The following is a 23,764-nucleotide window of genomic DNA, read 5'->3' on the forward strand; positions in this document are numbered from 1 at the left end:
CATTTCTGACCTTGTGCCATTGCACATTATCTTGTTGAAAAATATCACTGCTGTCAGGAAACATGATCATCAGAAGGGCTGTACATGGTCTGCAACCAGTTTGTGATACTCCTTGGCCATCATGGTGCCTTGCATGTGTTCCACTGGCCCCATGGATGCCCAAGTGAATGTTCCGCAGAGCACCACCAGCTTGTCTTCATCCCGCAGTACAGGTGTTGAGGAGCTGTTCCCCTGGAAGACAATGGATTTGGCATGATGATGAAGGTATCAGGATTCATCAGACCATGGAACACTCTGGCACTGCGCCAACATCCAGTGTTGATGGTCATGTGCCAATTTCAATCGTAGTTGCCAATGACATGATGTTAACATTGGCACATATTGAGTCATCAGCTGTGGAGGCACATCATTGGGAGTGTTAGGCACACTGTGTGCTCAGACACACTTGTACTCTGCCCAGTATTAAAGTCTGATGTTAGTTCCACCACAGTTCACCACCTATCCTGTTTTACCAGTCTGCCCAGCCTGCGACATGCAACATCTGTAATGAAGGTTGGCCACCCAACCCCATTAGGTCTGGACATGGTTTCACCTTGGCTTCACCACTTGTTGAAGACCCTCAACATAGAACTCCTTGAACACCTGACAAGTCATGCAGTTTCTGAAATGCTCGTGCTGACCTTCTGGGCCATCACAATCTGTGCTCGGTCAAACTCAGATAGGTCACGTGCTTTTCCCATTCCACACATGTACCGTGTGTATGTCTGATCAGCAATCATTCCTCGCCAAGCACAGGATCAACGACAACTAAAAAGAATCATTCAGTGTGACAGAAGTGCAACCCTTCTGCAAATTGCTGCAGATTTCAATGTTGGACCATCAACAAGTGTCAGAGTTCAAACCATTCAACAAAACATCATCGACATGGGCTTTTGGAGCTGAAGATCCACTTGTGATGACTGCACAACACAAAGCTTTACACCTCAACTGGGCCCATCAATACTGACATTGGACCGTTGATGACTGGAAACATGTTGCCTGGTCAGTCAAGTCTCATTTCCGATTGTATCGAGCAGATGGATGTGTACAGGTATGGAGAAAACATCATGAATTCATGGACCCCGCATGTCAGTAGGGGACTGTTCAAGCTGGTGGACGCTCTGTAATGGTGTGGGACTCGTGCAGTTGGATGGGACCCCTTATACGTCTAGATATGATTGTGACAGGTAACACGTACTTAAGCACCCTGTCTGATCACCTGCATCCATTCATGTCCATTATAAGTTCTGACGGACTTGCGCAATTCCAGCAGGACGGTGCAACACCCCACATATCAAGAATTGCTACAGAGTGGCTGCGGGAACACTTCCGCTGGCCACCAGATCCCCCAAACATGAACATTATTGAGCATATCTGGGATGCCTTGCTACATGCTCTTCAGAAGAGATCTCCACGCCCTTGTACTCTTACAGATTTATGGACAGCCCTACAGGATTCATGGTGTCAATTCCCTCCAGCACTACTTCAGACATTAGTTGAGTCCATGCCACATCATGTTGCGGCACTTCTGCCTGCTCGCAGGGCCCTACACAATATTAGGCAAATGCACCAGTTTGTTTGGCTTCTCAAGAATGGGCAGCATGAATGCTGTATGAGTTAGTTTTTTCAAGTCTGTAAATTCATTTAAGTGAAAAGTGGTCTGGTAGTTGACTTCACCACCCTCTGTCATTTACTTGTGCCATTTTACTCACCTTTGAATGAGTATGTCAAGAGACTACAACAGTATCACTGACTGTTATTGATTTTTAGCTTACAGTGGCAAGCTTGTATGTTAGACCACACATTGGAGTAGAGATCCAGAAAAGTTGAGTAGAATAGTGAAACAGTAAGGCTTGGCTATACGATATGAGTCATAAACACAAATAGTGAATGTTCTTACATTTATGATGCATATGCACATTGCAGGATATGAAATTTTATTGTTGGTAATGATTTTGTTTGGTTCTAGTATTTTATGTGTGCCTTTACTTTCTCATTATCATTTCTCACATGTCATCTACTTTTATCTTACAAGGGGACAGTGCCTATTTGTCATCATCAGTTTCGTCTAAATTTATTGTATATGCAGGACTTGGCCAGGAGGAAAGTGACAGAAGTGGGAGGTGTAGATGATCAAGAATGTAGAAAAAAATAGCATTCTTGGTGTGATTGATTATGTTATAGTCAAAATCTATATCTGCTGCAATAAATTACAGATTATAAATTTAGATATTCATAAAAGGCTTAAAAAGGAAAAGCAAAGTAAAATTTGGGATTGTAAAATAATTTCCAAGAATGGATTATAAATCCACATACAATAACTTCAAGTATAAAAGTAGATACTATTGTTACTTTACAGTTGACGATCTACCTGTGTTTGGGTGATATATGCCATAAAACTATGGGAAGCCGTAATTTTTTCGGCATCTTGAATACATTATGAGTGCCAAATTTTTATCTGTATGCTTTAATTACAATCCTTTCTTGGAAATTTAGTTGCAGTTTCAAATTTTCCTTCGACTTTCCTTTCCATGCCTTTTATTAGAATTAATGAATATTAATCTGGAAAAATATTAATAAATACTAATATATTAATAAATTAATTAATATTAATAAAAACTATATGTTGAACATTAAGGTTTATTTGCAGTGTAAGTAACATAAAAATAGGAAATAAAAATTATTTCTGCATGAGGACTAAACCCTACAATCCTCGAATTACCATCCTGTACTCTTTCTGCTGCACCAACCACTGCCTGTAATGTACGATAGGTTAATGCCTCATCTCACTTTTGTCGAAAATGTAATTTTTCTCCCCTAAATGCTGGGCCATCTGGAGCTCCCACTTCTGTCACTTTCATTTTTGGCCACGCCATGCATATACCAGTAATTCAGACGAAATCAGTGATGACAAGGAGGTATGGTCCTCTTGCTAAAATGTCTAATTTTTTGAAACTTACAAAAGTTTTCTTCATTGTTATCTACAAATTTTAGCTTTGGCTCCATATCGGTACAGACTTTAATGATTGGCCACCACAGTTGCAAGATATGAATGTTGTCTGAGGGCCTGTTATTTACGAAACAGTGGCTCAGATGAGACATTGAGTAATTGATTGGCAATTGCTTGTTTAATGAAAATGAAAATCAGCTGTTTTAACTTTGAAATATTTCTTATTTGTTAGTATTGCAGCTAGAGAATTCCAGTACATTATGAGGGACAAATAGTTAGCTGATGGAACTCTACTGTCTATTTATACCTACTTTTATTTACCAAATCACTTTATATTTTACCAAAAGTCTGCAGGATACACTGGTCACAAAGACAACTTGACACTGACAAGTGTGGACTATTACACGCAGTACGATTTGGATGTGCACTCTGCATTGTAATAAAATGTTCTTGGATGTTTAACTACACAAGATATTATATTGATTCATACTGAAGGGGAAGTAATTAACTTTTAAAATGCTTATTTGACACCACAAATAGCATCAAGCCACAGTCACTAAAACAATGAAATTTTTAAAAGAGTACATAACTGCTTTCGATGCACTGAGTTGTCATTTTCAAATATAATCACAACTTGGAAAACTGCATTAATAATTGCAACCACACTTCTTTCAAATATCACAAAAAATACACCAAAAGCAGTAAACTGTAGCAACGGCAGCAGAAAATGGTCACAAGATGTCATGACAGTTTTTGGTTGATTAGTCATTTCACACCTTAATGCAGTGTAGACAAAAACTGCATTGGCATGAAAGATATTATATACTCTTGGATTATGTCATGCAAACAAAGGCTTAGAGTCATAATCTTATAATGTGCAACAAGCCCAAAACTAGAACACAGTACAATTGCATGCATGCTGTGTTCTTGTTTTGGCTAGGTGTATGTTATAAGATTATGACTGTGAGCCTTTGTTTGCAAAGTGATCGTTGTATCACTGCAGGACTCAATGCAAGAGTATATAATATCTTTCATCCCGATGCGGTTTTTGTCTTCACTGCATTTAGGTGTGAAATGACTGATCAACCAAAAATTGTCATGACATCTTGTAACCCTTTTCTGCTGCCTTTGCTTCAGTTTACTGGTTTTAGTGTAATTTTTGTGATATTTGAAATACGTTTCGTTGCAATTATTAATGCAGTTTTCCAGGTTGTTGATTACAATGATGACTCAGTGTGTTGAAACTAGTTATGTAACCTTTTAAAAATTTCATTGTTTTAGTGACTGTGGCTTGACAACCATTTATGGTGTCAAATAAACATCTTAAATTTCATTCAGTCACACCCCTTGATGACAGTTATGTTGAAACACAAAAATTAACTTTTAATATTTACATTTTGTTTAGTTGTTTATGCTGTCAAGGAAGGTTTACACATTTTTAGACGTACAGAATAACAGTTAAATTTCACTATTGTATTGTTTTTACAGTAATCAGATATAATTATTGGCCCACTGTAATGACATTATCATCCTATTTCCTTTTTGTTGGTTTGTTTTCCCCAGGAACCAACTGAACCTGTGACCACAGAAAATATTGCAGAGACTTTTACCTTGGCAAACAAGCAGGTATGTTCCTGATAGACCAATATCTTTGGCTACACTATCCAGTACTAGGACATACTTAATTTATAGTCATTTACTATCTACAGATGAAGTTAATGAAAAATGTGTTGTTAGAAAGGGGCACCTGAATGCATTGTAAGTTAGATGTTTCAAAACTGTAAATTCATTCCAGTGAACTGTAATCTGACATTTGACTTCTCCACTATTGTGTGTGACTTCTCCACTATTGTGTGATTAAAATACTTTGCAACCTTTAATAGTTCTCATGGAATGACTGGAGAGGACATCTTTACCAACATGCACTGAGCGCATCATGTCTTCTTTCAGTTTGCGGTCATTAACCAGCCATCAAAAAGAAATTTTTATTAGTAATAAACAAATTAAAATAGAAAAGAAGACACGTATGTCAACTAATATTTTATAAATACTCATGATTACAGAATAAGCAGTATGACTCCAATGAAAGAATTATTTCTGCCCTCTTTCTTGAACCTGGAACTGGAGCTGACTGAAATGACCATCTGATTGAACTATTCTTCCAGAATTCCTCCATGAATCAGGAATCAATGTTTCCGCAACTGTTTCCTTGGTATGACTCACAACTTGAGACAAGTCCTGTGGGTTAATAGCTTCTTTTGTCAACACTTACCGTACACCTTACTGACATTTATTGCCGTGTTGCTTTCCACCTTGGCCTTAAAGTTCAATCAATTTGAATTACATAGGATGCTGATTATGCTATGCCCTTTCAGCATAGTCAGGTTTCCAACCAGGTTCTGTGGGACTTTCAATTTGTCTCATCTCGCCACACAATGTCTCTGAATGACGAAACCACACAATGTCTCTGAATGAAATGCTCTTCATGGCACGCAGATACTGGCATCTCCAGGCAAATTTGTCGCTTCTCTCTGCGATAAACATTGGAGGTCAAAAATGTTTGTGCTGGAAACCAAGTTCATGTAGACAGTTTCAATGAAGCAACCTACATCCATTAAATAACTTCTTCTTTCAGGCTGAACAGGAGTTTGATTAAAGTAGGATATCCCTTGTGTTGATAATATGGTAACAGTGTACAAATCTACATATTGCAAGCTGCTTCAATTAGTTGATCTTGGTTACGCTTCTATTGTAACTACCTTTCTTGCATTGTTTCCGGGGAATAATGACCTGTTGTTACTTCATCATTTCCACGTACCTTCTCCTTTCCAATTTTCAGTGCTGTAGGTCTATGAATGTTAAGTACACCTTGTTCTTTCCAACTCACTTAAAAGATGTAAAATTGTATCCTCACTATTGCACACCAATTTGAAGCACTCTCTCACAAGCACAAAAATTCACAGCCTTATTCGCAGAATGTAATTCTCCTTGTAACCCTAAGTACTTTTGAAGCCAGGGAATGTGTTCTTGGACATTATCTTTTAAGGTGAACTATGGGTTGAGACATGTAACACTGTTACTAAAACATCACTAATACAAATAAAAACATTCACCATAAACACAGAACATTCCAACAATTGAAAACATTACTCTTAACAATGAGAAGTGACAATTATAGAAGCAATAAATGCCCAGAACTTCATGCTACTGTTTACTGACAGTATAGCAACAAAAGTTGGCTATCTGTTGGTTACCTGGACATAAGCTTCATCCCTCCCACTAGAACGAACCAACAGAAGCTGCAAGTTGATTTAAGTGCACAATAAGTGCAATGTGCTTGTTCCATCACACCTCTGTGCATAGCCACATCAAGAGAGTATGTGAATGTCTTTGATCAGTTGTGCACATTGTTGTACTTTTATTAGGGTCACATGTCAGTCACTGCAGCCAGTACTAATCTTGTGCATATCTTCCTGCATTTTACAACAGTTCTGTCATGTGACCAGGGCTATATAAATAAAACGCACCATATGTGATCAATCGTACCCATCTATTGAAGGTACCTGTCTAGACACTTACATACATAATGAGCAGCAGTTATCCTATAACATTTCCCAGTGATTATTGATGTGGCTCTACACATGGAACTGCATAGCAAATTCCACTTAACAAGAAATTATCATTTCAATCACATAACTAAGCTAATGTCTTTTTAGGTAAAAGTCTAGGGCAACATCAAAAATGAAAAAGGCTAGCATTCATCTCACTGCAATTATCTGCTGCATTGTGAATTAGAAAATATTGTCTCGTCCTTCACTATCCATACACACAGTTCCGAGAGACATCATTATTTTTCAGACATTGTGTGTTTTTTAATATAATTTGACAAAAAATAAAAAATCATCATGGTGTCATCTACAGTTGCTTAAAGATAATGCTTTTGATGATAAATTAAAGAGGGGGTCTAAGACATGTTGAGGAAAGGAGTAAGGACCAGGCCTTGGCCGAATGTAACGAATCATAGACATAGACTTTGTTAGAAGTTGCTACCATCTTCAATTACTGTATTCTCTCATTGCCTCTATCTTTGTATTTATTCATGTTAGTGAAAGTGCTCATTTACATTGTGCCTATACGTGTTTCAAGGCATGAAATTTTATTGTTGTTGATAATTTTGGTTGGTGCTAGTATTTTATTGGTGCCTTTAACTTTGTATTTCCACCTCTTGCCTGCAACATTTACTTTTATCTCAGATCATCTGGGTTTACAAAGTTACAAAATTTTTCTTCATTGCTATCAGTCAGTTTTTGGTTTTGGATCCCTGTCTTTTGTTATGGATTTGTTGTCATCATTTTCTTTGGTTTGCTTTTTTTATAAAAAAAAATAAAAAAAAACAGTCACCACAGCTGCAAATCAGAAATGGTCTTTCATTAGTGTTGAATATCTGTAAAAGTGAGTTGTCACTGCATTAAGTATGCAGCTATCCTGAAACTTGTCTAGCTATTCACACAAATTTGCCTGACTCCTCTTTACTGTGTGCAAAATCTCCAGATTATAACAATGTACTTCCTTAGTATGATTTGCAGGATGACTGTGCATTGTTGTAATGAAATGATCTTGGATGTATAGTTGCACCAGATGTTTATTTTTTGATCCATACTGATGGAAGACTAGATAGATACATGCATACATAGATACACCTTCTGTCTCTTCTCAGTAATGACTGAGCTAATGGGATCATAACGTATACAACTCACATAGTTGTGATAGAAAAAGAGAACATGTTAACTTCCAATTTTTACTTTTGATATGGACTTCTTCATACTTCAAAGGAATATTTACAGTTTGTGTAAACACATAGATTAATAGTGAAACTTTATAATATCTACATTATTGGCTCACTGTAATATCATTACCATCAAATGTCTTTTAGTTGTTTTTTTTTCTCTCTCTCTCCAGGAACCAGCTGAACCTGCCTCCACCACTGAAAATATTACAGAGACTTCTTCCACAGTGACCAGTCAGGTATGTGTCAGACAATGTACAAATTTAATACTTTGTCACACCAGATAGACAAAATCTTCATCAACAGCATCCAGCACTTAAGTAATAGACATTTACTCTGACATACCCTTCTTTGAATTGTCATGTCAAAATGCTAAATATATACCATTGAGCGTTCCTGATGCAGGACTTGTAGCACAATAAAAATACAGAGCTTTTGATTTAGTTGTGCATGTAGGTGCACTTACCTTAGGGTCCCCTCACAATTACTGCAGCAAATACTACTTTAATGTCAATCTTCCTGTTCTTCATCTACATCTACATTTACACTCCGCAAGCCACCCAACGGTGTGTGGCGGAGGGCACTTTACGTGCCACTGTCATTACCTCCCTTTCCTGTTCCAGTCGCGTATGGTTCGCGGGAAGAACGACTGTCTGAAAGCCTCCGTGCGCGCTCTAATCTCTCTAATTTTACATTCGTGATCTCCTCGGGCGGTATAAGTAGGGGGAAGCAATATATTCTATACCTCATCCAGAAACGCACCCTCTCGAAACCTGGCGAGCAAGCTACACCGCGATGCAGAGTGCCTCTCTTGCAGAGTCTGCCACTCGAGTTTATTAAACATCTCCGTAACGCTATCACAGTTACCAAATAACCCTGTGACGAAACGCGCCGCTCTTCTTTGGATCTTCTCTATCTCCTCCGTCAAACCGATCTGGTACGGATCCCACACTGATGAGCAATACTCAAGTATAGGTCGAACGAGTGTTTTGTAAGCCACCTCCTTTGTTGATGGACTACATTTTCTAAGCACTCTCCCAATGAATCTCAACCTGGTACCCGCCTTACCAACAATTAATTTTATATGATCATTCCACTTCAAATCGTTCCGCATGCATACTCCCAGATATTTTACAGAAGTAACTGCTACCAGTGTTTGTTCCGCTATCATATAATCATACAATAAAGGATCCTTCTTTCTATGTATTCGCAATACATTACATTTGTCTATGTTAAGGGACAGTTGCCACTCCCTGCACCAAGTGCCTATCCGCTGCAGATCTTCCTGCATTTCGCTACAATTTTCTAATGCTGCAACTTCTTTCAAGTGATCAGTTCTTTTTGAATGCCAGTGACATGCATGATAATTATTACCAACCTACAGACATTGTCGTTCTAGTTATTTACATACATAATAAGCAGCAGTGTTCCTATAATGTTTCCCTGACACATACTTCATGCTGCTTTCATTAACACTTAATGTTACTTTCATTGCTGATAATGTTGTACACTCAACAAGAAATTCTCATTCTAGTCACATAACAAAACTGATATTCTATAGCCATGTGGATTTTTTTAAAGCAACAGTTCAGGACAATCTGAAAAGTAAACTGCTGTTATTTGCTGCTGGAGTAAAAAATATGGTACCTCCCCCTGCTATCACTGTACAAAGTTCTGAGTTCCATAATTATTTCCCAGAAGTTTTCTTGAAAAAGCCTTTGAGACCAAGCATAATGTTTCTGAAACAGAAAAGTAATTTCAGACTGCCAGCACAGTTGTATACACAGAGAAAAAACTGTGTAAAATGGTAAAATTCATCATGGTGTTACCTGAAGTTGTTATGCAAGGTACAGGGTAATGTTTCTGATGGCACATTAGAGAAGCGTTTCAAGTGAAATTGAGTAGTGGTATGTAGCAATAAGCTGTGCCTAACTGATAAAAATCATAAATATAAAAGAATTTTTAAGTTGTCACTATTTTCAATTAATGGATTAGTGCAAAATCACTGTCTTAAATCACAGTCTTCATACTAACATTAGTGAATTTCCTCTCATATGTAATATACAGGGTGTTACAAGAAGGTACGGCCAAACTTTCAGGAAACATTCCTCAGACACAAATAAAGAAAAGATGTTATGTGGACATGTGTCCGGAAATGCTTAATTTCCATGTTAGAGCTCATTTTAGTTTCGTCAGTATGTACTGTACTTCCTCGATTCACCGCCATAATTTCATACGCGATACTCTACCTGTGCTGCTAGAACATGTGCCTTTACAAGTACGACACAATATGTGGTTCATGCACGATGGAGCTCCTGCAAATTTCAGTCGAAGTGTTTGTACGCTTCTCAACAACAGATTCGGTGACCGATGGATTGGTAGAGGTGGACCAATTCCATGGCCTCCACGCTCTCCTGATCTCAACCCTCTTGACTTTCATTTATGGGGGCATTTGAAAGCTCTTGTATACGCAACCCTGGTACCAAATGTAGAGATTCTCCGTGCTCGTATTGTGGACGGCTGTGATACAATACGCCATTCTCCAGGGCTGCATCAGCGCATCAGGGATTCCATGCGACGGAGGTTGGATGCATGTATCCTCGCTAACGGAGGACATTTTGAACATTTCCTGTAACAAAGTGTTTGAAGTCACGCTGGTACATTCTGTTGCTATGTGTTTCCATTCCATGATTAATGTGATTTGAAGAGAAGTAATAAAATGAGCTCTAACATGGAAAGTAAGCGTTTCCGGACACAAGTCCTCATAACATTTTTCTTTCTTTGTGTGTGAGGAATGTTTCCTGAAAGTTTGGCCGTACCTTTTTGTAACACCCTGTATATGCCATGGCAAGAGATGAAGTTTTATTGATGTTATAAGTTTTGCTTGGCCCTAGTCCATCACCTGTACATTTCCTTTTGCAGTCCTATTATTTATCTGCATTAGTTACAGTAGAACTTGTAAATAATGAACATCTATGGGTAAAATAAACATGTTTGCTTTTTTGAAGTGTCTGCTGTTCGAACAAGGATAAAAACACAGTGTACAATACATTTATTTATTTATTTACATTTTCTTTGTGTGGAGCCATCATAATGATGGCTTTTGCAAACATCAGACTTAATACTATGGCTATATTTATACTTATAAAATACACTATATTCTGTAGCTGTTGCTTCTTATGTCTATTTTTTACATTTATCAAATTACAACTGATATGCTAATGCCTCAGGTTACAATCACTATCTTAAAATTCATTGAAAGAATATAAACATTTTTCTATTATAAAAGATTTTAATTTTGTTTTAAAAACATTTCCCGTATACGTTCTTTGAGAGTTTGGTAGTTTGTTATACCAAATCAAACCACTGATATATGGACTTCTATCAGTCATTTTTAACCTTGTTCTGTTATGGAAATAGTTACACTTTGCTCTAGTGTTGTGATCGTGTACATCACTGCCTTTGATAGCTTCTGTTGGTTGACTTATAAAAAATACAACTATTTTGAAGATGTACAGAGAATATATTGTCAGATATTAGTGCTGCACAAACACTTCATGACATGAATCTCTATGTCCCATTCCATGTATAAGTCTTATTGCTCTTTTGTGTAGTAGTAGTATCCTTTTTAAATGTACATCAGCTGCACAGCCCCATAGTTCAATTCCATAATTGAGAAAGGGGTAAAGTGTTCCATAATATACTAATTTCAGTGCTTGGCTAGGAACTATCTTTGCGAGCTGGCTGAGGAGATATATGGCATTACTGACTTTTCCGCATACTAAATTAATGTGGTATGTCTATCGCAAATTTTCATCAACATATACACCCAGGAATGTACAGTTACCATTTTCTGTTGCAGAGATATTACACACACTATTCAAATTGTTGTGATGCAAACTGCCTGTTTTAAATGTCAGTAGTTGAGATTTGGTGACATTCACCTTTAGTCCCTGATCGTTGAAGTATTTTGTTACTTCTGTTACACCACTAGAAGCAAGAGAGTGTAGCTCTTTAGATTCGCTCCCATAGAATAAGATTGACGTGTCATCTGCATAGCTTACAATATGGGAGTTAATGGGTTGTGCAATGTCGTTAATATATATAAGGAAGAGAAAAGGTCCAAGGATTGAGCCCTGTGGTACACCTTGTAATACAGGTTCACTGGTGGACTGGGAGTTCATGATTTTATTATCTAGTTTGTATGACAATTTAGTGCTTTGCTTACGATTCAACAGGTACGTGGTTAAGAGATTCATGGCTTTATCCCCAATACTATAAGATTTTAGCTTTTTAAGAAGTACCCTATGGTTTACCATATCAAATGCTCTTGTCAGGTCCAAAAATATACCTGCAGTCTGCATCTTTTGGTCCAACAGACAGTAAACTTCATGGATGAACTGTGTAACTGCTGTGGTTGTACTTAGCTCTTTTCTGAAACCATGCTGCAAATCTACAAGCAGTTTATGTTTTGTGAAAAAGGCACTTAGCTGAGAAAGGATAATGCTTTCGAATATCTTGCTAAAAGTGAGAATTAATTATATTGGTGTACAGTTGGAGACTTCTTCCTTACTTCCCTTTTTATACACTGGTTTCACTACACTCATTTTTAGAACCGTTGGATACATGTTTTCTCTAATGCTACAATTAATCAGGTGAGTAAGAGGTTTAGAAATTTCTTTTAAGCATGCTTTAGTAATAGCACTGGATATGCCATCCCATCCCGATGAAAATTTTTTCTTTACCATGTACATTGCCCTGTGAACCTCCTGCTCATTCACTTCCACAAATTCAAATTCGGTACATTGGGGGAGATGGCACAGGATCTCTATCTGTGAATCTGTCATATGCATTGGTTGTTTACCAGAAATGTAGTAGTTATTAAAAATATTACATATAGTATCTGGGTTTCTTATAATGTTACCATCATGTCTTATGCTGAGTGGTTCCATGTTCATCTTGTTGGGACCTTTTCGGTATTTGTCAATCAGCTTCCAAGATGCTTTGCTTATGTTGTCAGACTGTTCTATTGTTTTGCTGTTAATCTGCTTCCTTAGATTGACAATTTCAGTTTTAAAAGTTTGCTTGGCCCTATTGTATTTTTCCTTGAAAACCTGCATAGTAGTAGCTTTATAAAGCTGGTTTAGATCATGTACTTGCTGCCTGAGCCTAATCAGATTTGCTGGGAGTTTCAGTCTAGGATTACTTCAATTTTGACAGTGTTTAACTACCTTCTGGATTTCTCTGACTGGACAACTATATTCATAATGATGCAATAGGGTTGAGTAGAATTCATTCCATTTCTCATCCGACCCTTTTACCTGGTACATACATACAATGCACTGTAGATATGCACTGTAGATAGAGAAGAATTCTTTTGTATACTGTATGAGTAAATTAGTGAAAATGTATCTTTATTTAAGTACAGTACTACGTTAACAAACCCCCATATGCTAGTATAATACAGCATTAAATTTCTTTCATGCATCTGGAAGGTTAGTTTAACCTTGAACCAGAGAGTCATTTATAATTGTCTTATCAATGTGTATTTAACTGCTAATGTTAAACTGAGTCCATGTTTACCACTTTTCATTAAAAAGCAGTGTTTCCATTTTTTTTATTTCTTCAACTGCTAGTTACTTGAAAGTGGAGTAAAGTCTGGTTCAGTTACATCATCTTCATCCTGTTGTCCATTCTTGACATTGTCACCACACCCTTCTTGGTGGATCTTTTGTATGAGTTCAGTTACACTAAAAGATGTACTTTCTGTGAACAGTGCATCATTGAGGTTGTCATATCTCTCAGATCCACCAAATTCCACACTGAATTTATAAGGAGTGTCGGACTCGCCGCTATGTGATATTAATCCCCCACTATAGTTCCAAAACTGTCAATTTACTGTTATAACAAATTCATTACTACCTTCATTAAAAAAAAGACAGCAGACAAAATACAATTACCAATGATGTCATATGTATGTCAGTCCATTTAGACAATATGTACATCACTTGATCATAGCAATTTAGCTGAAAGAGATTTGTAGTGAAATTGAAAGAAATAAAAGTATCATACAGTAGTGGATGTAGACATTCCTTATAAATATGTTACTTGCTAACTTATACCTTGCTGCAGTCCCTATGGAACATAAAATTACTATCAAAGTCTGAAGTTCATGCTCATATTCCTTGAGATTGTTTTCTTGGATGGTATTTTGAATTGCTGAAGCATGGTCATTGAAAATGAACCATGTCTTCTTGAAGCGGTTGTATTAGATGTTACACATTTTAAGACTGAAAATATCCACAGAATTGCTTTCAATACGCTGATAGGTTTTTGGAGTTCATATCCAGATTCAACATTATTCATCTAAGACAAAATATGTCTCAACACTTTTTGCCTGTAAAACGTTTTGAATTCTGAATAATACACTGATCCCACAGTTGACAATGATAACTTACTTGAATTTGCCAGTAAAAAGATTATTTTTACATTTTTAGTGCTGCATTGCAGTGGGAATTGGCATTATCCATGAACAAAATCACTTTCTGCCTTTGTCTTTCCAATTGTTCTATCAAGTGCCAGCAACCATTCAGTCATTATTGCTGTCATCATCCAAGATCCTTTATTAGCAAACCATTCCACATTTAGTTTACTCAAGTCAATACCTGTAAAACATCTAGGCTTCACAGCCTTAGCAATAATTAAAGGCTTTTGCAATTCACATATCATATTAACACACAATAGAACAGTGTGTTCATTCTTTTGAAATTTTTCCTCCTGAACAGTTTTCACCTTTCAAGTCCATTGTTACACTGGGAAGAGTTGTGAAGAAAAGACCAGTCTCATCATGATTCTTTCTTCATAATCCTCACAGATTCCCATTACTCATTTTTGTCAATCTGACATAATAGTTTTGTCCATTGGGCTGGATTCACAACACGCAGTTGGAAAAGAGAGGTTGTGTCGACTCCTAAATTTGTCGAGCCAACCTACAGATGCTTAAAAATCATGAAGTTGTAACTCCTTGCTGATTGCAAGTGCTCTCTCATGGATCATAGGTCCACTAACTGGCAAGTTATTGCTGCGAGCATAGTGGAACCATTCAAAAGTGAAATGTCAACATGGGAAAAGCACATTGACTGATAAGTTTATATTTCCAGTCCATGGTTTCAGAATGTCATTTCTGTTTCATTTTATGCCTTTCATCTGTGTTTTTGCAACACCAAATCTCGTGGCCATATCTCTAACACTAAGCTTTTTGTTTTCGTAGATGCTGATGATTTTGACCTTTTCATTCAGCACTAACCATTTCCATTTTCCTGACATCTTAGCACTACAGTACATAAGCTCTTTCCTTTGAAGACACAAACAGTAAAGTTGCAACTGAAACCGAAACATAACCAAATATCAAATATTTGACTCTTCTTCTTGTTTTGGCTGAAAGCGTAACCAAAACTGGAACTTATGTATTTAAGTTAAAAGTTCACTAAATTTACATTATACCCCAAACCACTAGTTTTTTCTGACTGTGCAACAGATTATCTATTTAAGATAAAATAAAAGTTTTCGATTTATTAATAAATCAATTTTTAAGTCTTTTGTTGCCTATCACAATCAGCTAGTGTCCTCAACTACTTTTTCATACTAACAGGTTCAAAGCTAAATGCATGTTCTGTAATATATTTTATAATTTTTATTATTTATATTTGATAGTCTCCTATAACAATATGCTTTCCATAATTCAGAAGCAAGTCATTAATTAAATCACTGAGATCTTGCATTTGTCAATTTTGTACTATCAGCCTGAAAATAACAATATGGTCATATCTTCAAGACAAAGAAAACTGAATTAACTTACAAAACAAAACTATTTGCAAAAAAACTAAAAACTAACAATTATTTATAGACAGAAGTAACATCAGAAACACTTTAAATGTTTTAGCTAATTTAGTAATTCTACTAATTATCATTAAAAAATCTTATATTGTAAGCTAAGAAAAGATGTTTTTCCACATTTTAACCAAGCAAAATATTTTGACGATCTGCATAAATTTGTCAAGAGTGACTGAACAGCTGTTCACTAGGAACACTAGTAGATGGAGCAGAAAGGTATAGAAAGATACTTCAAGACTGTTTTCCTTAGAGTGAGAAAAGGTACTGGAGTTCCAGTATGAGTATGTGTCAACCTTGTGTTGTAATAGTGGTTCTGAGAGATAACACTGGATGATCTGCTTGAACACTAAAGTTTTATCCTGCAGTACCATTGTGTCTTTGTCTGACTGCACCTCATCAGAGACATGGTAGTATGAATTCCTTAAATTTTCTCCTTTCTGCTGAATACTGTGCACAGACTGGCTCTGTTCTGCAGAAGTTGAAGGCTGGCTCGTTCCCTCTGTGTACTAATACACTATTGTTGTGCCCTTTCGAGAATCCAATTATTGCAGACATTGCAATTTCCAATTTGTTGGAAGTAGGATATTTAGATTTAAACTTTGGAGTGAGCAGTGTTGCAGCAAGCAGTGAAGGATGTCCTTTAACATAGGAGAATTTCTTATTTAAAGATTCACTCAGTGTTTGTGGTATTTGCCACTGTCTCACTTCATTTTCACATTGAACTTGCATCTTGCACTTCAACAAAGATGACAGGGGTATTATTACAGCAACACATGCATCACTGAGACATAATTCCAATGTGGCCTCGTAGAAATATTTCAAGGCGTCTATGAGAGGTTTTATAAATTTCACTCAAAACGGGAAAGGGTGGTAATTCCTCCAAGTTCACCACTATACAATTTTACTGCCCTTTTTTTGTTCCAGAAGTTTTTGCAACACCAAGTATGTGCTGTTCCATCTCACATCAACATCTTTTATCAAAAATAACATTTTGGCACTCCACACTGAGTCTTGACAATTTGTTGGTTATCTTGAAGCTTGCTCACTGTGGTGGAAGTAGCACATGATTTTCCTGCCCTTTTTTATTGTGGCTTTAGTTTGTTCATTTGAGAACAGGGAATGTTTTATCACCAATTTCAGTGTGTGTGACACACAACCTATAGGCATATTGGTCACACACTGCACAAACCATATTTGGTGCAGTGTCACGTAATTTCAGAAAAGTCTTGCAGCTTATGCTCCATTCGTTAACCATCTCTGTTAACTTTTGTTTGATATATTGACTAGTATGATCTTGTTCTAAGGCAGTTGCACCTAGTATATCTTTCCATTGTTGGTGCTCAATAATGACATGCCCTGTATAAAGCTGAGGAGTGAGAACGTTTTGCTTGCATTGTGGGTCCATATTTCGGTGGCACTTAACCTCTTGCATTTCACAATCAGATTCTTTACATTGACTTTTACTTTGTCATAGATCTGCAGGATCAACGTGATTCTAAAGAATTTTTCAGATGTGAGTCGATATTTGTGAACAGCCTGTGGATGAAACTTCCTGGGAGATTAAAACTGTGTGCCGGACCGAGACTCAAACTCAGGACCTTTGCCTTTTATGGGCAAGTGCTCTACCAACTGAGCTACCCAAGCACAACTCACGCCCCGTCCTCACAGCTTTACTCCCACCAGTACCTCGTCTCCTACCTTCCAAACTTCACAGAAGCTTGAGATGTTTATATTTTCCCACCTTCGCATTGCAAATGTTTTGACTTTTGAGTGAAATGCCCAGTTGATGTGCTGTTGTTTTCATGTCAATTCTACCAACAGTGAGAGTTGTTTAGTTCTCGGGGTGTTGTAAAATTCCTGGATTCGTCTCGTCGCTGTGCAGCCTATGAAAAGGATTGCGGAAGACTCCCAAATAAATTCCAAAGTACAGTGCAGTTTTAACACCAATATATTTCCAGGACACTGGTGTCCGAGCCTGGTGAACTGTACCGGTTACATCACATGTACCCAAAGTTGACATCAAACGACACAGTGTTCACAACAATCAACAAACGAGTGAGCCTACAATACATTTGCTCGCAACCCTAGCCAAAAAACGAGTGCCCCAAGGTGCCTGCGTGACCTCTATTTATACTTTTGTTAACAATTACAGACAATGAAAATAACAATTTTATGTAAAATCACAATTAAAAGTTAAACCGAATATGAGATACACATTGCTAAAAATTTACAATCTCAGTGCTGAACAAGGTGAACCTATTTTCAACTTAGTTACAAGTTAATATAACATTTTCTGACTAATTATGTTACAGGTAACAATTACATTTCTAAATTTGTTTATAACAAATCAACTAGTGCCTGAATTTTAGTGCTAACATATATCGGAGATTCAATTAACGTGCTTTATTTATATGCTCTATTTAAGTTGCTGTAGTAATTTTATAATGATAGGTTTACTGGTACATCTTGACCATATGCTACATTTCTTTCGATTAGTTACAGTGTTAATTTCACATTTATATTGTGTTTCTCATATAAGAACAATGTTAATCAGCAAAGCATCATTTTCGAATTATGTGTATACTGAAATAGTGGTTGTTTTTGTATGTAATTTGGAAACAGGTCATTTTACAATTGGACAATTAGGACTGGTGTTTATCTTTAATGCTCTCCAAGGGGTTCTGATACATGGCAATGAGATACAGTAATATTTATACAGTAATATTTCAAGCTCTCCTGCGAACCTTGCAGGACTAGACTCCTGGAAGAAAGGATATTGCGGAAGCATGGCTTAGCTACAGCCTGGGGGATGTTTCCAGAATGAGATTTTCACTCTGCAGCGGAGTGTGTGCTGATATGAAACTTCCTGGTAGATTAAACCTGTGTGCCATACCGTGACTCGAACTCAGGACTTTGCCTTTCTTCAAGGAGTGCTAGTTCTGCAAGGTTCGCAGGAGAGCTTCTGTGAAGTTTGGAAGGTAGGAGACGAGGTACTGGCAGAAGTAAAGCTGTGAGGATGGGGTGTGAGTCATGCTTGGGTAGCTCAGTTGGTAGAGCACTTGCCAGCAAAAGGCAAAGGTCCCGAGTTCGAGTCTCGGTCCTGCACACAGTTTTAATCTGCCAGGAAGTTTCATATCAGTGCACATTCCACTGCAGAGTGAAAATCTCATTCTGGAAGCCTGTGGATGAGTAAAATTGAGCTGACAACACAGCAGCATGCCAGCAATTATTAAATCCATAATAGATGTCTATTCTTTTTATAATTTCATGGTTTCCTCACCAGTGTGCAGATTTAAAGGTCAAACTTGAAATGGTCGACTGAATTAGACTGGGTTTTTCATCCTTCTCTGTACTGGTACTCAAGAAGACTGTGGAATCCATCCGCTTTGATTTGGTTTCATCTTTCAAATTATCCAATTCTGACTGATCTTTTAAAATCTGTTTACATTCTGAGCCATGAAACTTTGATAAATATTGTTTCAGTCCATGCAGTGTTTGTCTTTTGGGTTATGGCACTCCAGCGAAAGTGTTTTGTTGCAAAACTGTGCAAATGGCTTTAGATGAATTGGTGTTACTTTCATTAAGGTACTTCCAAATTCAATTCTTTTCTCTTTGTTGTGACATTTTATACCTAAAAAAATTGAAATAATTTAGAGAATAATTAAACTTAACTACATATAGATACCACAAAAAATTCTATGTCATATTCATAATGTTACAGTCCTGCATATCTTCTTGTAGGAAAATACTCTTTAGGTGTGCTACAAACAAGCACAGTAGATACTACAAAATGCTATGTGTGTACATGATTAGCGGCATATCACACCACAATACAAAGTACACAGAAAGGAATAATTTGTTTGCAATTCCTTTGTAGCGAGCACTAGTTTCAAACAGCCATCTTCACTTCTCTTTTTGCAGTCGACAAACAACCTAACATATCTCCTGTTTGTCATTCCTAATTACATAATGCACATTAGTTACAGTCAGTAAATCAACTTCAATCAGTGCTGTAGAAAGTAGTTTGAAAAATAGCATCACAGTTCTGACTAACAGTATGATTTTTGTCATTGTAAATTTACACAAACTGAACCATAAAAGCTGTGTACCACATGAGAAATATTTTCTAAACCAATGTCGGTTATTAAAAAGGCACTAGCTTTCAAGAAAACTCAGTAAAACATTTCAGCATAACAGTATAAAAACCCATTCCATTAAATACGACAATGAGTAAGTTAAATTGTTATTAACTCAGTATAAGAGTATCACCATCAGATGCAATTACATTGTATTGTAATTAGCAGCAAAATACTTGCAATTTTTATGCACAAGGAAAAACTCTCATAATAGTTAAACAGTGCCCCGCCAACTAAGGTCAAGCGCTATTGTTGACTCAATCTATTCTGACGTGACCTGACTTCATCCATGAGTTTACAAAAGCTGGTTTCAGCCAAGCTGAAGATCGGCTGATTTCTGGCTGAAACTGAAACTGCAGCTGAAACTAACATTTCTGTCCAAAACTGAAATTTTGGTCGGTTCTTATTGAAAATGTCCGCTATTTGGAATGATTTTACTATAAGTGCTGTTGAGAGGAGTCCATTATTGGGAAGTGTTCATTTTAAGGGATGTTTCACTATATTAACACAGCAAAGTAAAATTCAATTGAGGAACCTTATAAATTATGGGACACAATTGCTGGTTAACAGATCACTCAGACTACAGGAGGAAAGGGATCCACTATTAGTGGAGATGAGGGTTGACAGAAGTGAATGGGAAGGCATCAGAGACAGTAAGAGGTTAGAAACAATCAATGCGGCAAGAAACAATCAATGCCTTCTCTGCACGATAGCAATGGAGATACTATCAAAGACAGTGTTGCCAAAGCAGAGTTACTAAACATATGCCTTCACTAAAGAAGATGAAGTAAATATTCCAGAATTCGAATCAAAAACAGCTACCAATCCTCACAGTTGTGAAGCAACTTACATCACTTAATAAAAGCAAGTCTTCTGATCCAGACTGTATAACAATTACATTCCTTTCAGAGTATGCTGATGCATTAGCTCCGTACTTAACAATCATATACAACCGTTCGCTCAATGAAAGATCTGTACCTAAAGACTGGAAAGTTGGACAGGTCACACCAATATTCAAGAAAGGTAGCAGGAGTAATCCACTTACTTATAGGCCCATATCATTAGTGTCAATATGCAGCAGGATTTTGGAACTTACATTATGTTTGAACATTATGAATCACCTCAAAGAAAACAGTCTATTGACACACAGTCATCATGGGTTTAGCAAACATCATTGCTATTGACAAGGGATTTCAAATCGATTAACAACTTGTTACTGGGTTCTACATATACATCTACATAGATACTCTGCAAGCCACACGGTGCATGGTGGAAGGTCTACTTGTCCTTTCCTTTCCTGTTCCACTCGCAAATAGAGCGAGAAAAAATGACTGTCTATATGGCTCCATATGAGCCCTAATTTGTCATATCTTCATGGTCATTACACGCAATGTATGTTGCTGGCAGTAGAATCGTTCAGTATTCAACTTCAAATGCCAGTTCTCTACATTTTCTCAATAGTGTTTCTCAAAAAGAACATCACCTTCCCTTCAGGGATTCCCATTTCAATTCCCGAGGCATCTCTGTAACTCTTAGGTGTTGTTTGAACCTACCAGTAACAAATCTAGGAGATTGCCTCTGAAATGCGTCAATGTCTTCCTTCAGTCCGACCTGGTATGGATCCCTAACACTCGAGCACTACTCAAGAATATGTTGCACCAGCAACCTATATGCAGTCTCTTTTACAGGTGAATCACGTGCTTGTTCCACCTCATATCACTTTGCAACATTATGTACAGATATTTAAACAACTTGATTGTGTCAAGCAGGACACTAGTAATACTGTATCCAAACATTACAGGTTTGATCTTCCGACTCATCCACATCCACTTACATTTTTCCACATTTAGGGCTAGTTGCCATTCATCACACTGACTGGAAATTTTGTCTAAGTCATCTTGTATGTTCGTACTGTCACTCAACTTTGATACCTTACCATACAGCAAAGCATCATCAGCAAACAACCGCAGGTTGCTGCCCACTCTGTCTGCCAAATCATTTATGTATATAAACAACAGCAGTCCTATCATACTTCCATAGGGAACTCTCTGATGAACATTCGCTGTTGAGCACAACATACTGGGTTCTGTTGTTTAAAAAGTCTTCGAGCCATTCACATATGTGTGAACTTACTGCATATGCTCGTGCCTTCTTTAACAGCCTGCAATGAGGCACTGTATCAAGTGCTTGCTGGAAACCTAGAAATGTGGAATCTGCCTGTTGCCTTCATCCATAGTTCTCAGTGTATCATGTGAGAAAAGGGCAAGCTGAGTTTCTCATGAGCAATGATTTATAAAACCAGGCTGATTCATGGAAATAAGCTTCTCAGTCTCAAGAAAGTTTATTATATTTGAACTGAGAATATCTTCAAGGATTCTGCACAAACAAAAGTTAGGGACATTAGTCTGTAATTTTGCAGGTCTGTTCTTTTACCCTTCTTATATACTGGAGTCACCTGCTATTTTTTCCAGTCACTCGGGACTCTGTGCTGAACAACAGATTCACAATAAATGCAAGCTAGGTAAGGGGCCAATGCTGGAGTGTACCCTTTGTAAAATTGAACTGGAGTTCCATCCGGACCTGGTGATTTATTTTCTTTCAAATCTTTCAGTTGTTTTTCTATGCCAGGGATGCTTATTACTATGTCGTCCGTATGAGAGTCAGTCTGATGGTGAAAGGACAGTATGTTCGTACAATTCTCCTGTTTGAATGATTTCTTGAACTAGAAATTTAAAACTTCAGCTTTCATTTTGCTATCTTCAGCCTCCATACTAGACTTGTCAACAAGGAACTGAATGGAAGCCTTAGACCCTCTTAGTGACTTATGTTAAGACCAGAATTTTCTCAGGTTCTCTGACAGATCTTTTGCTAAGGTGTGATGATGGTAATTGTTGAATGCTTCGCGCATAGATCTTTGCACGGATGTGCAAATCTCTACTAACTTTCGATTGTAATCATTTGTGCATTACCTTTTGAAGTGAGAGTGCAACAGCCTCTGCTTCCTCAGCATCCACCAAAATTTGTTGTTAAATCATGGTGGGTCTATGCCATCCTTTATCCACTTACTAGGCACATAACTCTTCAGACCACAATTTACAATCTGCTTAAACTTTGCCCATAATTCCTCTACATCCATCTTACTGAAACTAAATGATGCCAATTCACTGTGTAAATGATAACTGCTTATCTGCTCTATCTGGCATAATGCTCTCCTAGCCTTCTTAACTGATTTATTACCTTTCATAATCATAGTTGCTAAAATGAGATCATGATCACTAATCCTCATTTCTATACTGACATTGTCGATAAGGTACAGCCTATTTGTAGCTACAAGGTCTAAGTTATTTTCATTGTGTGTGAGCTGCCAAGCTAGCTGCACAAGTCTGTTTTCAGAAAAAATGTTCATAAGCATTTTGCATGACTGTCTGTCTGGCAGGTTAAAGTCGCCTCCAACTATTATTGCATGATGTGGGTATTTACGTGCTATTGACCATAGACTTCCTTTGAATGACTCTAGAACTGTCACAGCACAATCGGATGGTCGGTTAAAACATCCAACAATTAATTGGTTTCACCTACCACCTGTTATATGCGACCAGATACTTCACTGTCACACTCGACTTCAACCTCAACAGAAAGAATATTTTTGTCAACTGCAATGAACACTGCCCCTCCTATGACCACCAATCTACTTTTCCAGTATACATTCCGTGACTCACTAAATATCTCAGAGCTTTTCACTTCGTGTTTCAGCCAGCTCCCAATCCCAAGAATAATCTGAGCGTGAGAATGTCCCTGGAGGGCAGTAAATTCAGGAACTTAATTAAAAATACTTTGACAGTTTACTGATAAAATTGTGACATCCAAAGTGTATTTATTCTGAATACTGTCCGACTTCCCTGACTGCATATTGATTGACGAGTGTTCATCAGAGCACCTCAAACTACTGTGTAGCACAAA

The 23,764-nt window shown here is 37.3% G+C and overlaps 1 protein-coding gene across 4 annotated transcripts in view; it reads left to right on the forward strand.

Moving 5' to 3' along the window:
* LOC124605781 (pericentriolar material 1 protein-like) overlaps window positions 1–23,764 on the forward strand; it is a 378,792-nt gene that overhangs the window by 314,029 nt on the left and 40,999 nt on the right. For all 4 annotated transcript variants that reach the window (XM_047137665.1, XM_047137667.1, XM_047137666.1 and 1 more), the window contains 2 exons: window positions 4,553–4,615; window positions 7,949–8,014. In XM_047137665.1, coding sequence (XP_046993621.1) covers window positions 4,553–4,615; window positions 7,949–8,014 — 129 coding nt within the window. The remainder of the gene's footprint in view (window positions 1–4,552; window positions 4,616–7,948; window positions 8,015–23,764) is intronic.

Source organism: Schistocerca americana, chromosome 3 (genome assembly GCF_021461395.2).
Source record: "Schistocerca americana isolate TAMUIC-IGC-003095 chromosome 3, iqSchAmer2.1, whole genome shotgun sequence".
Classification (NCBI taxonomy): Eukaryota; Metazoa; Arthropoda; class Insecta; order Orthoptera; family Acrididae; genus Schistocerca; species Schistocerca americana.